At 36.5% G+C, this 21,420-nt stretch overlaps 1 protein-coding gene across 5 annotated transcripts in view; it reads right to left on the bottom strand.

Annotated features, from left to right (window-relative positions):
• RADX (RPA1 related single stranded DNA binding protein, X-linked) overlaps positions 1-21,420 on the bottom strand; it is a 264,805-nt gene that overhangs the window by 53,903 nt on the left and 189,482 nt on the right. For 3 of the 5 annotated variants that reach the window (XM_072743305.1, XM_072743303.1, XM_026014833.2), the window contains 8 exons: positions 18,614-18,722; positions 18,331-18,422; positions 18,101-18,223; positions 15,283-15,387; positions 13,804-13,968; positions 12,146-12,306; positions 11,180-11,358; positions 3,170-3,243 (listed from right to left, as the gene is read on the bottom strand). In XM_072743305.1, coding sequence (XP_072599406.1) covers positions 3,170-3,243; positions 11,180-11,358; positions 12,146-12,306; positions 13,804-13,968; positions 15,283-15,387; positions 18,101-18,223; positions 18,331-18,422; positions 18,614-18,722 — 1,008 coding nt within the window. Of the gene's footprint in view, positions 1-3,169; positions 3,244-11,179; positions 11,359-12,145; positions 12,307-13,803; positions 13,969-15,282; positions 15,388-18,088; positions 18,224-18,330; positions 18,423-18,613; positions 18,723-21,420 lie in introns of all 5 variants that reach the window. The other 2 variants (XM_072743304.1, XM_026014832.2) reach the window with 1 other exon arrangement.

The raw sequence follows: 21,420 nt of genomic DNA, 5'->3' as shown, positions 1-21,420 counted from the left end.
ATTTGACTCATTTGTTCTTTATATCCCTTTTTCTCTTATCCTGCCTTCTCTTGTAAATGACTATTTAAAAAAATAATTCCATTTACCTCATGACTTATTAGCTATGCTTTTTTTAGTGGTTGCTACAGGATTTATAATATATAATTTTAATTTATTGTAGTCTCCATCCAAGTGATGTTATGCCACTTCGTGCATATAGTGTAAGAACTTTGTAATGGTATACCTCCATATCCTCTCTTGTTTTTGTGCTCTTGTTGTCATACATTTTACTTCTGTATAAACCACAAAGTTTGTTATTATTTTTCATTTAACAGAGATTAAACTAGGGAAAATATATTTTATTTTGCCCATTCATTTACTATTTCTGGTGATTTACTTTCCTTTATTTAGATCTAAATTTCCATATATTATTATTTTTCTGCCTGAAGAGCTTCCTTTATTATCTTTCATTGTGCAGGTTTGGTGGAGGTGAATTCTCTCAGCTTCTGTTTTGATCTATATTTTGTCTATTTTCTTTCTTTTTAAAATTTTATTTATTTATTCATAAGAGATACAGGCAGAAGGAGAAGCAGGCTCCCTGCAAGGAGCCCGATGTGGAACTTGATCCCAGACCCCCGGGATCACATTCTGAGCCAAAGGCAGACGCTCAACCACTGAGCCACCCAGGCGTCCCTATTTTGTCTATTTTCAAAAGATGTTTACTGTGTATAGAACTCTAGATTTATAGGTCTTTTCATTGTCTTTTGGATAATACACTTTCTGAAGAGAAATCTGTTGTACTTGTCTTTGTTCCTCTATATAATAGGTCTTTTTTAACTTTTCCTTTTGGTTTCTTTTAAGATTGTTTTTTAAATTACTGGTTTTCATCAATATATGTATGCCTGACTATTTAATAACTTTTTGTCTCCTTGTTCTGTTACTTTAAGAAAGGAGTGTTCTATGACTATAAATTTGTCAATTGCTCCTTTTAAATCTACAGGGTTATTTACATTTTGAGGTTATATTATTCGTTGTATACATTCCTGGTTATTATTATCTTCTGGATGGAGTGTAATTTTAATCATTCTATACTGTTTTCTTTATCTTTACTTATAGTTTTGCATTATACTTTATCTCATATTAATATTGCTATACCACCTCTTCTGGGATGCCTCGGTGGCTCAGCAGTTGGGTGGCTGCCTTTGTCTCAGGTCATGATCCCGGGGTCCGGGATCGAGTTCCACATTGGGCTCCTGTGAAGAGCCTACTTCTCCCTCTGCCTATGTCTCTGCCTCTCCCTCTGTGTCTCTCATGAATAAAAAAATAAAGCTTTAAAAAATATATATTGCTCTACCACCTTTTCTTTAGTATGTCAGGTATACTTTTTGCTATTCCATTATTTTCAACCTTTCAATATAAATTTGCTTAAGTGTGTCTCTTATAAGTAGCATACAACTATATTAATTTTAAAACTGATACCTGAGTTTAACATTGCATTCATTGAAATTATTGATGTATTTAGAATCATTTCAGTTGTATTTTTTTAATCATGCTTTTTATTTCCTTTCTTACATTTTAAAAAAGATTTTATTTATTCATGAGAGACACAGAGAGAGAGAGGCAGAGACACAGGAAGAGGGAGAAGCAGGCTCCATGCAGGGTACCTGATGTGGGAGTCAATCCTGGGACTCCAGGATCATGCCCCAGGTTGAAGGCAAGGGGTAAACCGCTGAGTCACCCACCCAGGGATCCCCTCTTCCATTTTTTCTACCTTCTACTGTTCTGATAACATTTTCACAATTTTCCTTTTCTCTGTGCTGCTTTGAAAGTTATACACTCTATACCTATTCTTTTAGAATGCCCTTAAAATGTTAATTTTGATATTTGAATTTACAAAGCCTATAGTTCATCAACCACTACCTTCTTCCATAAAGATACAATTACCTAAGAACGCTTTCTCATCTTCCCACCCATCTTATTTTATTTTTCTTAAAGATTTTATTTATTTATTTATTTATCTATTTATTTATTTATTTATTTATTTATTTATGAGAGAGAGAGAGAGAGAACAAACAAGCAGGGGGTTGCTGCAGGGAGAAGGAGGATCTCCGCTGAGCAGGGAGCCAGATGAGGGGCCTGATCCCAGGGTTCCCAGATCATGATGTCAGCTAAAGCCAGATGCTTAACCTACTGAGCCACTCAGGTATCCCCTGATCATCTTATTTTAAGTAGTATTTTAGTTTTACTTTATTTCAAATCCCACGAAATTATTTATCATGGCTATTAATTTGTACTGCCTGTTTTTATTTATATTTACCAATATTTTACCTACTTCTTTGCTCACCATTTCTTCTTGTATTTTGATACTTCTTTTGGGTTTCATTTTGCTTCTTTAAAAAATCTTTAGTAACTCACTCATTGAGACAATATGAATAATAACTCACAGTCTCTGAATATCTAAAAATATATTTATTTTATCCTCAAAGTTCATTTAAACGCAGAATTCTATGTTGGAAAATATTTTCTTTCAGCATTTTGAAGACATTATTCCATTATTTAAGGCATCTATTGGTGCTGACAAGAAATCTTCTAGTCTAATTATATTTCTTTTGTAAATAAATAGGCATTTTTTTTCCTGGCAGCTTTTAGATATTTAGTATCTGTGATGCTGTGCAGGTTCACTATGATAGGTCTGCATATAGGTTTATTTAATTTTTCTGCTTAGGATTCTTTCTGATCCTTCAATCTAATGATTCATGTATACCCTTAATTTTGAAAATGTACCTCCTCAAATATTGCTTCTTCCTGATTATCTCTAGTCTGTCCTCCTGGAACTTTTATTAGATAGTCCCCTTCTCACATTATCCACCAAGAAGTCTCCCAACTCCTTTTTTACTTTTCCAACCTCTTTACCTGTCTCTGGTGTGATTTCCTTTGTATCTATCTTCCAAATGTACTAATTCTTTCTTCATCTGCATTTGCTTTCTCTTCAAAGCATATATTAAATATATTAAATTTAATGTATTAAATTATTATAAAAATATTACACATAGCTATATATCTATTTAAAGTACTTATATCATGCTAGAGACAGGCATGGCAGAAAAATGTAGAATAAAATCAAAGAGTAATCTGTATATAATAATGTTCCATAAAAATTTCATAAATAATAATCATCAAAGTAACATACGTTGGAAAATGCTTGGCATGTCTGGTTTATTTCCTTTTGTCTGTGCAGAAGTTTCTGGTTGAGGTACAGGAATTCTACAAAAGATGGAAAAAAGATAACCAAGAGTTATAAAAAGACACTTGAATGAAAAAACTAACTGGATCCATTCAGAATTTACTTTGATTCAGTAAGTACATTTACAGAATATATAGGTTTAGCTTCTTAAAGTAATGCACTAAAAATTCAAGGAAAACATATACAAATTATGAACAAATATGCATTTATAACCTAATTCAAATACTGCAATAGATTCTTTTAAAAATATTTTTATTTATTTATTTGAAGGAAAGAGCAAGCAAGCAAGCGAACAGGAAGAGAGGCAGATGGGGAGGGAGAGGAAGAAGGAAAGAATCCCAAGCAGACTCTGGCTCAGTGCAGAGGCACACACAGGTTTTGATCTCACCACCCTGAGATCATGACCTGAGCCAAAACCCGGAATCCAGTGCTTATACAACTGAGCCACCCAGGCACCCTAAATACTATTGCAGATTTAATGTTCTTTTAATAAGGAGTACTCCACAAAAGGAAGTATTTAACTCTATTAAATATCAACTTGGAGGGAGGGGCAAGATGGCGGAAGAGTAGGGTCTCCAAATCACCTGTCCCCACCAAATTACCTAGATAACCTTCAAATCATCCTGAAAATCTACGAATTCGGCCTGAGATTTAAAGAGAGAACAGCGGAAACGCTACAGTGAGAAGAGTTCGCGCTTCTATCCAGGTAGGAAGACAGGGGAAAAAGAAATAAAGAAACAAAAGGCATCCAAGGGGGAGGGGCCCCACGAGGAGCCGGGCTAAGGCCGGGGCGAGTGTCCCCAGGACAGGAAAGCCCCGTCCTGGAGAAGCAGGAGCTGCACCAACCTTCCGGGCGGAAAGGGGATCGCAGGGAGTTAGAGCAGGACCCAGGAGGGCGGGGATACCCTCGGGCTCCCTGGGACACTAACAGGCACCTAAGCGCTCAGGAGAGTGCGCCAAGCTCCCTAAAAAGGGCTGGAGCGTGCACGGCGGGACCCAGGAGCGGCTCGGAGGGGCTCGGGCGGCAGCGCTGCGCAGAGGGGGGCTGCGCGGCCGCGGCTCCGGCAGAGGAAGAGGCTCCGTGCGGAGGGGGCTGCACGGCTCCGGCTCCGCGGAGGCGGCTGCGCAGCGGGAGAGCGAATCCAACAGCGCAGGCCCGGGAGTACTGGGCGCGGGGACACAGCCCAGGATCCGGCCTCCCCCGGGGACAGGCAGAGGCCGAGAGGGCCCAGGAAAGCAAGGACGCTCCTGCCCCAAGCTGAGCAGATCAGCGGCCCCACCCCGGAGCCTCGAGGCCCTGCAGACTGAGAGCTCTGTAGTTACAGTGGGAGCTGAATCCAGGTTTCCAGAGGTGTGGCCGCCACTGTGGTTGTTCCTCCTGGGGCCTCACGGGGTAAACAACCCCCACTAACCCCTGCACCAGGCAAGGGAATAGAGCAGCTCCCCCAAGTGCTAACACCTGAAAATCAGCACAACAGGCCCCTCCCCCAGAAGACAAGCTAGACGGACAAGTTCCAGGGGAAGTCAAGGGACTTAAAGTATACAGAAACAGAAGACACTCCCCCGTGTTTGTTTGTTTGTTTGTTTTTTTTGATTTCTGATTGCTTCCCCCACCCGTTTTTCCCCCTTTCTTTTTCTTTCTCTTTTCCTTCTCTTTTTTCCTTTTTTTCTTTCTTTTTTCTTTTTTCTTCTCTTTTCTTTCCTTCTTTCTCTCCTCTTTTTCTTCTTTTCCCAATACAACTTGTTTTTGGCCACTATGCACTGAGCAAAATGACTAGAAGGAAAACCTCACCTCAAAAGAAAGAATCAGAAACAGTCCTCTCTCCACAGAGTTACAAAATCTGGATTACAATTCAATGTCAGAAAGCCAATTCAGAAGCACTATACAGCTACTGGTGGCTCTAGAAAGAAGCATAAAGGACTCAAGAGACTTCATGACTGCAGAATTTAGATCTAATCAGGCAGAAATTAAAAATCAATTGAGATGCAATCCAAACTAGAAGTCCTAATGATGAGGGTTAACAAGTAGAAGACCGAGTGAGTGACATAGAAGACAAGTTGATGGCAAGAGGGAAACTGACGAAAAAAGAGATGGACAATTAAAATTCCATGAAGACAGATTAAGGGAAATAAACAACAGCCTGAGGAAGAAAAACCTACCTTTAACTGGGATCCCCGAGGGCGCTGAAAGGGCCAGAGGGCCAGAATATGTATTTGAACAAATCATAGCTGAAAACTTTCCTAATCTGGGAAGGGAAACAGGCATTCAGATCCAGGAAACAGAGAGATCCCCCCCTAAAATGAATAAAAACCGTTCAACACCTCGACATTTAATAGTGAAGCTTGCAAATTCCAAAGATAAAGAGAAGATCCTTAAAGCAGCAAGAGACAAGAAATCCCTGACTTTCATGGGGAGTAATATTAGGGAAACAGCAGACCTCTCCACAGAGACCTGGCAGGCCAGAAAGGGCTGGCAGGATATATTCAGGGTCCTAAATGAGAAGAACATGCAACCAAGAATACTTTATCCAGCAACGCTCTCATTCAAAATGGAAGGAGAGATAAAGATTCCAAGACAGGCAGGAACTGAAAGAATATGTGACCTCCAAACCAGCTCTGCAAGAAATTTTAAGGGGGACTCTTAAAATTCCCCTTTAAGAAGAAGTCCAATGGAACAATCCACAAAAACAAAAAAAAAAAATAGATATCATGATGACACTAAACTCATATCTCTCAATAGTAACTCTGAACGTGAACGGGCTTCATGACCCCATCAAAAGGCGCGCAGGGTGTCAGACTGGATAAAAAAGCAGGACCCATCTATTTGCTGTCTACAAGAGACTCATTTTAGACAGAAGGACACCTACAGCCTGAAAATAAAAGGTTGGAGAACCATTTACCATTCAAATGGTCCTCAAAAGAAAGCAGGGGTAGCCATCCTCATATCAGATATACTAAAATTTACCCCGAAGACTGTAGTGAGAGATGAAGAGGGACACTATCTCATACTTAAAGGATCTATCCAACAAGAGGATTTAACAATCCTCAATTTTTATGCCCCGAATGTGGGAGCTCCCAAATATTTAAACCAATTAATAACCAAACTGAAGAAATACTTTGATAATAATACACTTATACTTGGTGACTTCAATCTAGCTCTTTCTACCCTGGATAGGTCTTCTAAGCACAACATCTCCAAAGAAACGAGAGCTTTAAATGATACACTAGACCAGATGGATTTCACAGATATCTACAGAACTTTACATCCAAACTCAACTGAATACACATTCTTCTCAAGTGCACATGGAACTTTCTCCAGAACAGACCACATACTGGGTCACAAATTGGGTCTGAACCGATACCAAAAGATTGGGATCATCCCCTGCATATTCTCAGACCATAATGCCTTGAAATTAGAACTAAATCACAACAAGAAGTTTGGAAGGACTTCAAACACGTGGAGGTTAAGGACCATCCTGCTAAAAGATGAAAGGGTCAACCAGGAAATTAAGGAAGAATTAAAAAGATTCATGGAAACTAATGAGAATGAAGATACAACCTTTCAAAATCTTTGGGATGCAGCAAAAGCAGTCCTGAGGGGGAAATACATCGCAATACAAGCATCCATTCAAAAACTGGAAAGAACTCAAATACAAAAGCTAACCTTACACATAAAGGGGCTAGAGAAAAAACAGCAGATAGATCCTACACCCAGCAGAAGAAGAGAGTTAATTAAAATTCGAGCAGAACTCAACGAAATCGAGACCAGAAGAACTGTGCAACAGATCAACACAACCAGGAGTTGGTTCTTTGAAAGAATAATAAGATAGATAAACCATTAGCCAACCTTATTAAAAAGAAGAGAGAGAAGACTCAAATTAATAAAATCATGAATGAGAAAGGAGAGATCACTACCAACACCAAGGAAATACAAACGATTTTAAAAACATATTATGAACAGCTATACGCCAATAAATTAGGCAATCTAGATGAAATGGACACATTCCTAGAAAGCCACAAACTACCAAAATTGGAGCAGGAAGAAATAGAAAACCTGAACAGGCCAATAACCAGGGAGGAAATTGAAGGAGTCATCAAAAACCTCCCAAGACACAAAAGTCCAGGGCCAGATGGCTTCCCAGGGGAATTCTATCAAACGTTTAAAGAAGAAATCATTCCTATTCTACTAAAGCTGTTTGGAAAGATAGAAAGAGATGGAGTACTTCCAAATTCGTTCTATGAGGCCAGCATCACCTTAATTCCAAAACCAGACAAAGACCCCACCAAAAAGGAGAATTACAGACCAATATCCCTGATGAACATGGATGCAAAAATTCTCAACAAGATACTAGCCAATAGGATCCAACAGTACATTCATTAAGAAAATTATTCACCATGACCAAGTAGGATTTATCCCCGGGACACAAGGCTGGTTCAACACTCATGAAACAATCACTGTGATTCATCATATCAGCAAGAGAAAAACCAAGAATCATATGATCCTCTCATTAGATGCAGAGAAAGCATTTGACAAAATACAGCATCCATTCCTGATCAAAACCCTTCAGAGTGTTGGGATAGAGGGAACTTTCCTCGACATCTTAAAAGCCATCTACGAAAAGCCCACAGCAAATATCATTCTCAATGGGGAAGCACTGGGAGCCTTTCCCCTAAGATCAGGAACAAGACAGGGATGTCCACTCTCACCACTGCTGTTCAACATAGTTCTGGAAGTCCTCGCCTCAGCAATCAGCCAACAAAAAGACATTAAAGGCATTCAAATTGGCAATGAAGAAGTCAAACTCTCCCTCTTCGCCGAGGACATGATACTCTACATAGAAAACCCAAAAGCCTCCACCCCAAGATTGCTAAAACTCATACAGCAATTTGGTAGTGTGGCAGGATACAAAATCAATGCCCAGAAATCAATGGCATTTCTATACACTAACAATGAGACTGAAGAAAGAAATGAAGGAGTCAATCCCATTTACAATTGCACCCAAAAGCATAAGATACCTAGCAATAAACCTAACCAAAGAGGTAAAGGATCTATACCCTAAAAACTATAGAACACTTCTGAAAGAAATTGAGGAAGACACAAAGAGATGGAAAAATATTCCATGCTCATGGATTGGCAGAATTAATATTGTGAAAATGTCAATGTTACCCAGGGCAATTTACACGTTTAATGCAATCCCTATCAAAATACCATGGACTTTCTTCAGAGAGTTGGAACAGATTATTTTAAGATTTGTGTGGAATCAGAAAAGACTCCGAATAGCCAGGGGAATTTTAAAAAAGAAAACCATAGCTGGGGGCATCTCAATGCCAGATTTCAGGTTGTACTACAAAGCTGTGGTCATCAAGACAGTGTGGTGCTGGCACAAAAACAGACACATAGATCAATGGAACAGAATAGAGAACCCAGAAGTGGACCCTCAACTTTATGGTCAACTAATGTTCGATAAAGGAGGAAAGGCTATCCATTGGAAGAAAGACAGTCTCTTCAATAAATGGTGCTGGGAAAATTGGACATCCACATGCAGAAGAATGAAACTAGACCACTCTCTTTCACCAGACACAATGATAAAGTCAAAATGGTTGAAAGATCTAAATGTGAGACAAGATTCCATCAAAATCCTAGAGGAGAACACAGGCAACACCCTTTTTGATCTCAGCCACAGTAACTTCTTGCAAGATACATCCACAAAGGCAAAAGAAACAAAAGCAAAAATGAACTATTGGGACTTCAACAAGATAAGAAGCTTTTGCACAGCAAAGGATACAGTCAACAAAACTAAAAGACAACCTACAGAATTGGAGAAGATATTTGTAAATGACGTATCAGATAAAGGGCTCGTTTCCAAAATCTATAAAGAACTTCTTAAACTCAACACCAAAGAAACAAACAATCCAATCATGAAATGGGCAAAAGACATGAACAGAAATCTCACAGAGGAAGACATAGACATGGCCAACATGCACATGAGAAAATGCTCTGCATCACTTGCCATCAGGGAAATACAAATCAAAACCACAATGAGATACCACCTCACACCCATGAGAATGGGGAAAATTAACAAGGCAGGAAACCACAAATTTTGGAGAGGATGTGGAGAAAAGGGAAAACTCTTACACTGTTGGTGGGAATGTGAACTGGTGCAGCCACCCTGGAAAACTGTGTGGAGGTTCCTCAAAGAGTTAAAAATAGACTTGCCCTGCGACCCAGCAATTGCACTGTTGGGGATTTCCCCCAAAGATTCAGATGCAATGAAACGCCGGGACACCTGCACCCCGATGTTTCTAGTAGCAATGTCCACAATAGCCAAACTGTGGAAGCAGCCTCGGTGTCCATCAAAAGATGAATGGATAAAGAAGACGTGGTCTATGTATACAATGGAATATTTCTCAGCCATTAGAAATGACAAATACCCACTATTTGCTTCGACGTGGAGGGACCTGGAGGGTATTATGCTTAGTGAAATAAGTCAATTGGAAAAGGACAAACATTATATGGTCTCATTCATTTGGGGAATATAAAATTAGTGAAAGGGAATAAAGGTTAGAAAATGAGTGAAAATATCAGTGAGGGTGACAAAACATGAGAGACACCTAACTCTGGGAAATGAACAAGGGGTAGTGGAAGGGGAGGTGGGCCGGGGGTTGGGGTGACTGGGTGATGGGCAATGAGCGGGGCACTTGGCGGAATGGGCACTGGGTCTTATGCTATATTTTGGCAAATTGGACTCCAATAAAAAATTTAAAAAAAGAAAGAAAACAAACAAAAGAATCAGATGGACTTTCTAGAGCGGAAAAACAAAACAGCTGAACTTAAGAACTATGGAACAATAAAGAACATTCGTCTTTATCTGTTTTCTCGTTCAAAAACACTCAGAATTTCCACAGTAACAGGAGTGCCTTCATTATGCTAATGAGGTAACTCTTGGTGAGCCACTAGACACCTTGAAGATGGGAACTGTTAACAGATACATCAAGCATATGATTCAAAGGTTCAAATACTATTACAGTGAGGGAGGATGAAGAATAAGTTCAATCACATGGCCAATGATTTAACCTATCATGCTTAAGTAAAAAAATAATCCCTCAATATCTGGACATCAAATGGAACTGGTCCTGCTAGGTTTTGAACTTGCTTTTGACCCATGATCCCCTTTCTTTCTGATTTCTCCCTTTCAAAATAGGAATGCTTATTCTATTTCTGTCCCATCATTGTGTTTTGGAAAGATATCATGTCTAATGTTACAGGTTCATACATGTAAAGAATTTTGCCCCAAGATGAATCACGCTGCATTTCAACCAAATATGATTTAGATAATGTTCAGATAAAAGTTTGGATTAGAGTTGATGTTAACAGTTTCTGGGATGTTCTGATGGGTTCAACGTATTTTACTTGTGAGAAGGACATGAATTTTTAGGGGCTAGATCGCAGACTGTTATGGGCTGAATCATGTCCCTACTAAATGTCAATAGGACTACCAGTATATAACCAATTACCTCTTCAATAACCCTCAGAATCAGACTTATTTGGATGGTCACTTAAGACATAATTCATTGAGACGAGGTCTTACTGGAGTAGAGCAGTACTCCAGAGTAGGTCCCTAACTTAATATGGCTGGTGTCCTCATAAGAAGGGAAAATTTGAACACAAGTATGCATAAAGAGAAAATGTCATGTGAATATTAAGGCAGAGATTGAAATTATGCTTCTAGAAGACAAGGAATGCCAAAGATTGCCACAAACCACAAGAAGCTAGGGGAGAGGCATGGAAGGGATTCTGCCTCGTAGTTCTCAGAAGGAACCTGCTGTGCCAATACTCTGATCTTGGAATTTAGCAGCATAGAAAACTAATACTGCTTCTAGTAGAATTCGTCATTTTTACAGGATAGAAAGAAAACAATTAATATGCTATGTGTATACTTAATACAAATGACTTACAGTTTGGCATATGGCCCTTGCAGAATTCTTTTCTTCTTGGTAGGGCTCAAACTTGTATAGGTAGTTTGAAAACACTGAGAGCTCACAGGATCATCATCTTGATGCCGTTTGTTATCATCTCTTTCCTGACTTTGATTTTCTCTTCTAGCTGCTTGGGATGTTGAGGGTTGGTTAGCATTCTAAAACCAAAAATTTAGAGAAGACATTTTAAATGAATCCACAAAAATTATTTTTCTTAAAAGACTATAATTTTAGTTTATCCATTTTTCATAATCTTAAAAGTTATGACATTTTTGCAATCATAAAAGTGCTTCTTCAAGCTGATTTATAGATAGAATTATATTTATCCTAATGCATCTGGTATTAAAATATTTTTAAGGGAGATAAACGAAAGTCCTTCTTATACTAGTAGAACTGAAAAGTTGGATTACATGCTTATTTTCATATGAACAGAAATCTTAGAAATAATTTTTCAAAGGAAAAATTCACGAAAAAAAATAATTTGTCTTGATTGTGCCTAGATTCCAGTAGTGGTCTTTTCTATGAGAGCTTTTATCCTCCAAGCATCATTGCTACATCTTAAAAAATCTAGGTGAAACTACCACACTGTCAGAAGTGTTCATATAGTTCTGGCCTGGAGAAAAGGGATGGACAAAATATAATCATATATACCACCTGGGTATTTAAGTAAAAAAATCACAACAGGCTCAAATTATGCAGAAAGCAAAAACAAGACGCCAAATTTTGAAAGCCTTGGGGAATATCAGAGGCTGTGACCTTCAGCCCAGCCTGCTTCAAAATAAATGATAGAAAAAGGAAACAAATGAAAAACATAATTTTTTTCCTCTGAGGTTTTCACCATTAAGCGGCAATACATATGAGTTCTGAATAAAATGTACAAGGTATCAATTGTAATTATGATCACAGTGCATTCAGAGATATATTATTAATTCTCTGGCACCATACCCGAAGTGTTTCTGATGTTGAGGCATTTTCAGTTGCACTGGCATGGGGGATATACTTTATAACAGTAATTATCCCCTGAATGGCAATGCGCTTTTGTTCCCTATACTGCAAGTCTTCAATCTCCTTCCTCACTTCACTTATAGCTGTCAAGAGCGACTCAACTGCAAAAGAATAATTCCAGGGAAATTGTAAGTTTTAAGAACTGAAATGATAAAAATAAGAATTAGATTTGCAATGTCATTTCACAACATGAAATCATAAGCTTGCTACATAACTTGAATTTGTGAAACTTAGGTTTATGCTTGGCATCATCCCCTTGTCGTTTTTGTAAAATAGGCAGAATATATTTATCAGTTAAGTTGTGCTACAGTCCTCTAGTCTGGAGTCTTAAATTGAAACAGAAATTTTGCATATTGAATGTACAGTTGACCGCTGAACAACAGGGGGGTTAGGGGCACCAAACCCCTTGCAGTTGGAAATCCATGTATGACTTTTGACTCTCCAAGAACTTTACTTTTTTTTTAATTTTTTTTAAAGATTTATTTATTTATTTATGATAGACAGAGAGAGAGAGAGAGAGAGAGAGAGAGGCAGAGACACAGGCAGAGGGAGAAGCAGGCTCCATGCACCGGGAGCCCGACGTGGGACTCGATCCCGGGTCTCCAGGATCGCACCCTGGGCCAAAGGCAGGAGCCAAACCGCTGCGCCACCCAGGGATCCCCTCCAAGAACTTTACTAATAGTCTACTGTTGATCAGAAGCATTATGGACAATATAAACAGTTGATTACCACATATTATGTATATATATTATATCCTATATTCTTACAGTAATCTCGAGAAAAGAAAACGTTAAGAAAATCATAAGAAAATATATTTACAGTACCCTATATATATTTATTGAAACATATAGTTCAAAGCTGTGTTGTTCAAGGGTCACCTGTAATTTACACATCATATTTCAAACTATAAAGTGTTGCTTAGTCACTGCACAGAAACACATATTTTAATATATATGACCACATACTACATATTGCTGGTATTATGAAATACAAGAAGATGCCAATATTTAGGTGGTGGTAGGTCAGTGTTTCGAAGTTTCTGTTTTTTTTCCCAAAACAATGCAATTAACCCACAGATTTTTTTTAAAAGAATATACTTATATTAAATTCTTCAACCATCATATCTTAATTCTAAAATAAGTTAATGTTAGGCCTCACATCAGTACTTATTCTACATCTCATTTATTTTGGTGTCATTTATATTTAAAGGTAGCGCTCAATTGTGTGATGTCCAATATATATAATCCCACAAGAGTAGCATAATATAGTGTCAGTATCTTGATTTCAAATGACCCAGTACCTCCTTGATATCTTTAGTCTCTGAATGTAATGTCATAGGAGTTGGGATCTACTAATGTCAGATTTAATCTCAGTAACATCAAATCAAGATATGATGTCCAGTTAGTGATCATCTATGTTCTCCCTTCTTCTAGTCTAACAAAATCCAAATACTAACATTTAGGAGGCATGACACGTAATTTTAGATCTTTATAAAGACAAAGTTTTTATCGGTGAGTGTTGCTGCACGTTAGCTCATGATATATATCACCCATACAGCACATAAACATATCATACATAACTAGTAATTACATTAGTACCTTTGACAGAACTACTATACTTCGAAAATGTCTCTGGCACTGGTGGATAGGGGTAATATCCACCAATAACAGTGTTCTTCACTTCCTCAGAATCAGTCCTTGTTTTAATCCAATGAATAAAGTTTTTTACCTTGGTGTCGTTGGTATATGGCTGGCCTCTATGACCTTTTTGCAAAAAGAGTAAAACCAAAGAGAGAGAGAGAGAGAGAGAGAGAGAGAGAGAACTCACTGTAATAAACTGTATGGATTTTTTTTGTATAGAAACAGTTTAATATCAAAATAGCCTCTTATGTCACCAAGAAAAGAAGTTCATTTATTCACTGTGTGGCAGATTACATTTAATGTATATACAAAAATTATCAAAGACAGTAAACCAATCCTATGTCGAGAAGGAAATCAGACATATTAGAGTTTAAGTGGACTAAACTATAGCTGTCTACAGGATACTGAAAGGTAAAAATGAAAAGAAAATTAATCTTCTGGAGTTTTCTATCAAAATGGTTGGTATCTTCTTACAAAATTGATTTTTAAATCATGTATTAACCTAAAGGTATGGCATCATGTTTGAACTGAATCGCCTATAAAACAGCTCAGCATTTAAATTCATGTTCTTTTTTAAAAAATTTTTTAAATTTTTATTTATTTATGATAGTCACAGAGAGAGAGGCAGAGACATAGGCAGAGAGAGAAGTAGGCTCCATGCACCAGGAGCCCGACGTGGGATTCGATCCTGGGTCTCCAGGATCACGCCCTGGGCCAAAGGCAGGCGCTAAATCGCTGCGCCACCCAGGGATCCCTAAATTCATGTTCTTAAAACATATTTAACAGTGCCATTTACATCCGATATTGTTATATTTATAAAATGAAGTATTGACCAAGATGTGTGTTACATCCTTCCTAGGACTCTTCTATTGACAAATTTCTTGATTATCAACATGGTAGTATTTAAGTGAATATACCACTCCACACCATTTCTTCATTCACCTGCAAACTTTTATCTTCATTGTTTTGACCCCATTACCAGAAAGAACAGAGAAAAATAATGTGCTTGTAGATAATTAATGAGGCTCTTCTTGCTATATAAGTAAAATATTGAGATCAGGAACCAAAATCTGATGCACATTTTTAGTTAGTATTTAAAAATATTGTTAATCGTATCCATATTGTGATATAGGACCTAACAGTTTTCAATCTATCAAAGTAATTTATGATTATTACCTTACATCACGTAGGAATTAAAGTTAACCAAAGGACATCAATGCAATTCTCCATTGAGTCACAAAATCATTGCTTTGTTCATAAATAATGTAGAAGCAATACATTTCATAGGCTAAATATTCTTTGTTCAAATATTCTTATAGCAACGAAGGAGGTCATAATAAAGCTATCTTGTGGCTGAATGTTGTAATGCAAAAGGTAATTTAAGGAATAGAAAATATATTACATCTCCAATAAAGTATATTCAAAGAAATGGCTCACCAGTAATAAACACTCGACTCTCATTTGTAGTGGTCAGGTAAAGCAGTTTAGGTACTTGAGCATCATTCCTGACAACTTTCAACTGTGTACACACGAAATATGTCACTGTAGAAAATGAAAACCGTTATGAAAGAACTTATGCCATTTGAAGAGGGCATACCAAAATCAAGATCAAACACAGTGCTTCTCAAAGTTTAATGAACATAGAACTCACCTGGGACAATTGTTAAAATGCAAATACAGATTCAGTAGTTAGAGAATGGGGCCTGAGATCCTCTACTTCTTAATAAGCCTTAGATGGTACTAGTTTGCCAGTCCTTTGACCGCACTTGGAGAAACAAGGATCCAACACCTAGCTTTTCCTTTAGATAAAGGATCTAACACTCACTTTTCCTTCAGAAAGTACAATCGCTGCACCTAACTGATGTTACTGCCTGCTGTACAGTTGAAGACTGCAAGTCTTTCTAATCAGGCATACAGCTGAGTGTGAACAGGCATTTCCTACAGAGAATAAAAGCTTAGTTTCTCCAGGATGTTTTTATTGATTAACCCAATCTAACACTGATCACTGAATTACTCTGACTCCTTCCACCAGATAGAAGTATACACTATTAAGTTGAATTTGCTTTTACATGTGTTTATCTTAATTGGACTTTAAGGATCCATGACAGGGCTTATACAACTCTTTCTTTTCTATTCACCTGGCTGAACTGTTTTCAACCATCTATCAATTAGTTAGGTAAAGTTTCATTAAGCCAACAACAGTCTTTAAATTTTAACTCATTGACATGCCAAAACAGTTATGGTCTTTTGAACTAGGAAATGAAGGAATAAATGTAAATACTTGTAATCTCACAATAATGGTAAGTTCTCATTTGAGATAAATATTTCCCTAGAGTATGATAATAAGTATACATTCATTTACTATATCTAACATTTCCTAATTCTTTATTTTATAGCAACAAAAATAAAGGAAATCCGTTGAAATGACTAAGGATAATTCTTAATTTACATTACCATTCCTTTATTTCAAAAACTGTACAAATATGTCATTATTCATGGTTGAAGGCGCTGATAAGGAATATTAAAGAAACTTCTAATTCTCATTTCATGACTGTTAAAAATCAGACATTCCGACCTGACACCTTCTAGCTGTTTGACATCCAAGAAATTACTTAACTCCTCTGGATCTTTGTTTCCTCACCTGTAAATCTGTAAAAACATCAACTTTTAAGAAGGCAACTAGGAGTACAAAATAAGATAACGTTTATGAATATCTGGTAAATAATAAACACTCAATATTAGTTCTTAGTTTTTCACTTTCCTTAATCAAAAGTAAAAAAGACACCCTACTACCAAAGGATTCTGGTATTATCCCAGAAGACACTTGGTCATGTTCCCATTCATAGGCCTGAAGCCCCCTTAATACTCACTATTCATTTGATAATTTTTTCACTTTGGTCAAAATATGAACATAAATTGTGATTGCTGTCAACTACTATACTAGAATAAATCTCACCAAGGTCCGTATAAATCTTTCTTTGAAAGATATATTTCACATTGTCTGAAGAAACAGAACATGTATACTTGGCAATGTCTCTGTGAAAAAAATTATCTAAAACCCACCTAAAACAAAGTAATGGAATTATCATCAAAAGTCATCACTATCAATCATTTATGCTCTGAGAGAAGTTACATGAAAAATCATAGCCCCACTCGCCTTGGAAGCCCATGCCGTGGTTTGGGGCAAAACTCTTTCTGCCCTCTCCCTCAATAGTTGGGTGAGGTTTACTTCTGTTCAGATATATTATAAAATTTTAATCTCACAAGCAGATGATAGAGTCTAATAAGGTGATATCTGAATGGTGTGGAATGCTGTTTTGCAATAACTAATAAAGGGGTGGCACAACAGCTCTTTACATGGTCTGTAAGTATCCTGATGTTCTACAATTTTTACCTTGTTGCTGATTTAAAAAATTACATATGGTCAAGATTGGGAGTATTCCCAATGTTGGCAAACATTTAAATATCAGTATTTTATTCATATAATCATTTGAAAAATAGTAAAATAGCACACTAAGCTATAATAGTTTTATGCTACAAGTTGATGTAAGGAAAAATTCGCTGAAGTTGTTAAAAAGAATTAAATACACTTTTTTCTTATCACAATAGATCTGAAGACTAACTTGTATAAAATATATAGTAAGGCAGACCTAAAGGTTTTCAAACGAATAAAATTAGTGGAAGAAAATGCCTCTATGTCTGAATAAATGTAAGGGGGAGAGGTCAATAACAAAGTAACTAAAATATTGCCCAGCTGGTTGAACATCGCCAATGAAATATTGATTCAATACTCAAATGAAATCATACTATCACTGTCATTATTTAGTTACACAGTCTGTCAATCCTCTACCAATCAATTCTACATTAGTAAAGTTTTCATTATCTTTTTTGCAGTCTACTTAGTCAATTTTGAAATGGATACAAAGGGAACTGACTGCCTATGTTTTAGTTTCACTGAATGTTAAGCTTTGATGCCTGAAATGCATCAAATAATGAGAATTGATAAGAGCATCTGTTTTCTGAAAAACTAGTTTCAATCCCAAATTAATTCTGAATAGACAACCAGAGGTGGTGATAGCTGTAATACCAAATACAATATTATTACAGAAAAAATGTAAACATGCTATCGTACTGCTTAAATTTGCTGATTCAGTATCATGCCACTCTGTAAGTCAGTACACTGTAACATTTTAAGTTCATGCACCGCCCCCCCTTCCAAAAGTAAAAAAAAAATCGCAAATACTGGATTGAGTACTTGGGTAAATATTTTCAAAGATTTCTGGCTGAGATGTAGAAAACAGCTCTACTATAAATGGTTGTTCTGAAGTGCCATCAGCAATGTGAATCCAGCGATACGACCAAAAATCTTCACGGTTTTCTATATGGGTAGGATATTAGAATAAATGAAAGTAAATAATTATGCATAAATGAACGCAGGACTATTCACTGAAATATATTTTATGGCTTTCAATTTTAAAAGCTTACCTTTCTTTTTTGACCGCTGGACCCTTCCTACAAAAACTAAAATGCCAATAACATCACAGATATGATTTTCTGGCATATCATCCAGTTCTGACCTAAAAAAAAGCAAAATTGTTAAATATTGTATCTTTAAACAGTGAAAAAACATTCTAAAATTATGACTGTGAAAATATATCTTCATATAATTGATACAGCACAATTGGGGTAGATTTTGAGCAATAATAATACCATTTCGGTGGCTAATGTTAAAAATGAATGTTTAAGGTATTTTACATGAGCATTCTACCTTGTGATAAAGCGGTGATTTAATTTTGGCAATCTCCATTCAGGTTTCACCTGCTTCTCTGGAATGATAATTATGTTAGTTGGAGGATCTCGAAGATTCAGGCAGATTTCTGAAAAACAAATATATTACTTTAATATATGACATTTAATACAGATAAAATAATATACATGGGTACAAATTACATGGCAAAATATTAAACTGAACTTTTTTGAACCCACCACTAACTCTAAGAACCAGACTATTATCAATAGCTTTCTTCTACTTATTCCTACACTAGAATTGCTGAATAATGTTCCAGGGTGTTGATATATTACAATTTTGTTTACCCACAATCACATTGATGGACATCTGGATTATTTCCTGTTTTTGCTGTTACAAAAAGGGTCACTATGAACTTTTTTGTACATGTCTCCTTGTGCACACAGCCATTCATTTTCTAGGGTATTATACAGAGGGAAACCCTGGATTGTAAAACGTGCAAAAGTGCCACTCTACAGGCTAATTCCAAACTACTTTCAAGTAATTAACCAATTTATAGTTCTACCAGTAATGTGTAAGAATTCCCATTGATCAGCATTCTCTCCAAATTTTGCTACTATCAAAGTTAGTTTTTGTCAATTTAGTGACACAAAATGACAGTATGTTGTGGTCTTATTTTGTACTACCTTTATTACTAATTATGTTGAATGGCATTTCATATACTCATGATTCATTCATGCACCCTCTTTTAATTTTTTTTTATTTTTAAAGATTTGTTTTATTTATGTTAGAGCGGGGGAGGGAAGGGAGCAGAGGGAGAGGGAGTCTTAAGACGACTCTGCACTAAGCATGGAGCCCAAAGCAGGGCTTGATCTCATGACCCTGAGACCACGACCTGGGCCAAAATCAAGAGTTGGACGCTTAACCAACTGCACCACCGAGCCGCCTCTCATGCATCTTCTTTTTTTTTTTTTCATGCATCTTCTTTTGTGAAATACATGCTGTGTCTTTTGCCCACTTTTCTATTGGACTTTTTCTTATTTGAAGGACTTTTTATATATACTAGATACTAATACTTTGTTGATTATTGTAAATATATACACTCATGTGTCAATTGCTTTTCATTCTTTTTTACAGTGTCTTTTGATGAATTTCAATGTAGTTGGGTTTATTAGTCATTCATTTATAAATGATATTTCCTGTGTCCTATCAAGAAATCCTTCCTTATCCCAAGGTCAAATGCATATTTCTTATAAGTTCTTCTAAAAGTTTTGCCTTTTACATTTGCTATATCTGGAATTGACTCTTTATACGGTATGAGATAGAGATATATGATGTCATTTTTTTCTCAAATATATGCTTATTTGTTCCAATACTATTTACCAAATAGTTCTTCCTTCCTTGATGATCTGTATAGCACATCTGTCATATCAAAATTTTGTGTTTAGGGTTACTTCTTGACTGTACTGTGATTTTCTGGTCAGTTTGTCTATTCCTACACCAATAATACATGGCCATAAATTCTTTGCAATAACTCATGACAGGGGCACCTAGGTGGCTCAGTGGTTGAGCGTCTCCCTTTGGCTCAGGTTGTGATCCCAGGGTCTTGGGATCGAGTCCCACACTGGGCTCCCCACAGGGAGCCTGCTTCTCCCTCTGCCTGTCTCTGCCTCTCTCTCTCATGAATCAGTAAATTTAAAAAAATCTTAAAAAACTAACCCATGACATTTGTAGGACAAAGTCTTCACTCCCTCTGCAACCCCCTATTATTTTTCTTCAGAATTGTCTGGACTATTCTTAATAATTATGTGCCTCCATATAAATTTTAGAATCAGTTTGTCGGTTCCAGAAAAAAAAAATCTTACAGAATAGCACTGAATTTGCAGATCAATTTAGGAGTACTTGACATACTTATGAAATTGAGACTAACTTCCTACCTGGGAACATAGGATATTTCTCCACTTATTTAGAGATTCTGAAATGTCTTTCAATAAAGTATTATAATCTTCTCCAAACAGGTCTTACATATTTTCTATTAGATTTATTTCTAGATAACTTATAGTTATTGAGGTAAGTTACATTTTTAAAATCATAATTTCTAAATCTGTTACTGCAGTATACAAAATCTATTTACTTTTGTATATTGGTCTTATAGCTAGCTGTACCAATCTTATTAATTTGTGTTATTTTTATTTTCTTTGTAGAAAATCTAATTTGCGAATTACAGCTTTGTGTTTTTCTTTAAAATCCTTATGATTTGGGGGCATTTGGGTGGCTCAGTCAGTTAAGTGTCTGACTCTTGCTTTCAGCTCAAGTCATGATCTCAGCGTCATGAGATTGAGGCCCATGTTGGGCTCTGACCTTAATACAGAGTCTACTTGGGATACTCTCCCTCTCCCCTCTCCTTGTGTGCTCTCTCTCTCTCTAAAATAAATAAATAAAATCTTAAAAAAATAAAGTCCTAAAAAAATAAAATAAAATAAAATAAAATAAAATAAAGTCCTTATGATTTTAATGCATTTTGTCCTCACACTGGCTAGAGCAGTTAGTATAACATTAAATAAAAATAGGAATAGGAGATATCCATGTTCTCCATCTTAAAAAATGTTACTGAATTTTCCTTAGAGATGTTTGTTGTTTTGTTTGTTAACACCCTTTATCAGGTTAAGGAACGTTCCTTCTCTTGCTATTTTCTTTTTTAAATTTATGAATGGATGTGAAATTTCAGTAAATGCCTCTTTTGCCTCTATTAGGATGACCATTTTCTTCTTTAATCTGTTAATGTAATGAGTGACATTATAGATTTTCATATGTAAAATCAACTTTGC

This window comes from Vulpes vulpes, chromosome X (assembly GCF_048418805.1).
Source record: "Vulpes vulpes isolate BD-2025 chromosome X, VulVul3, whole genome shotgun sequence".
In the NCBI taxonomy this organism is placed as follows: Eukaryota; Metazoa; Chordata; class Mammalia; order Carnivora; family Canidae; genus Vulpes; species Vulpes vulpes.
This window is presented reverse-complemented; position numbering and strand designations above follow the sequence as displayed.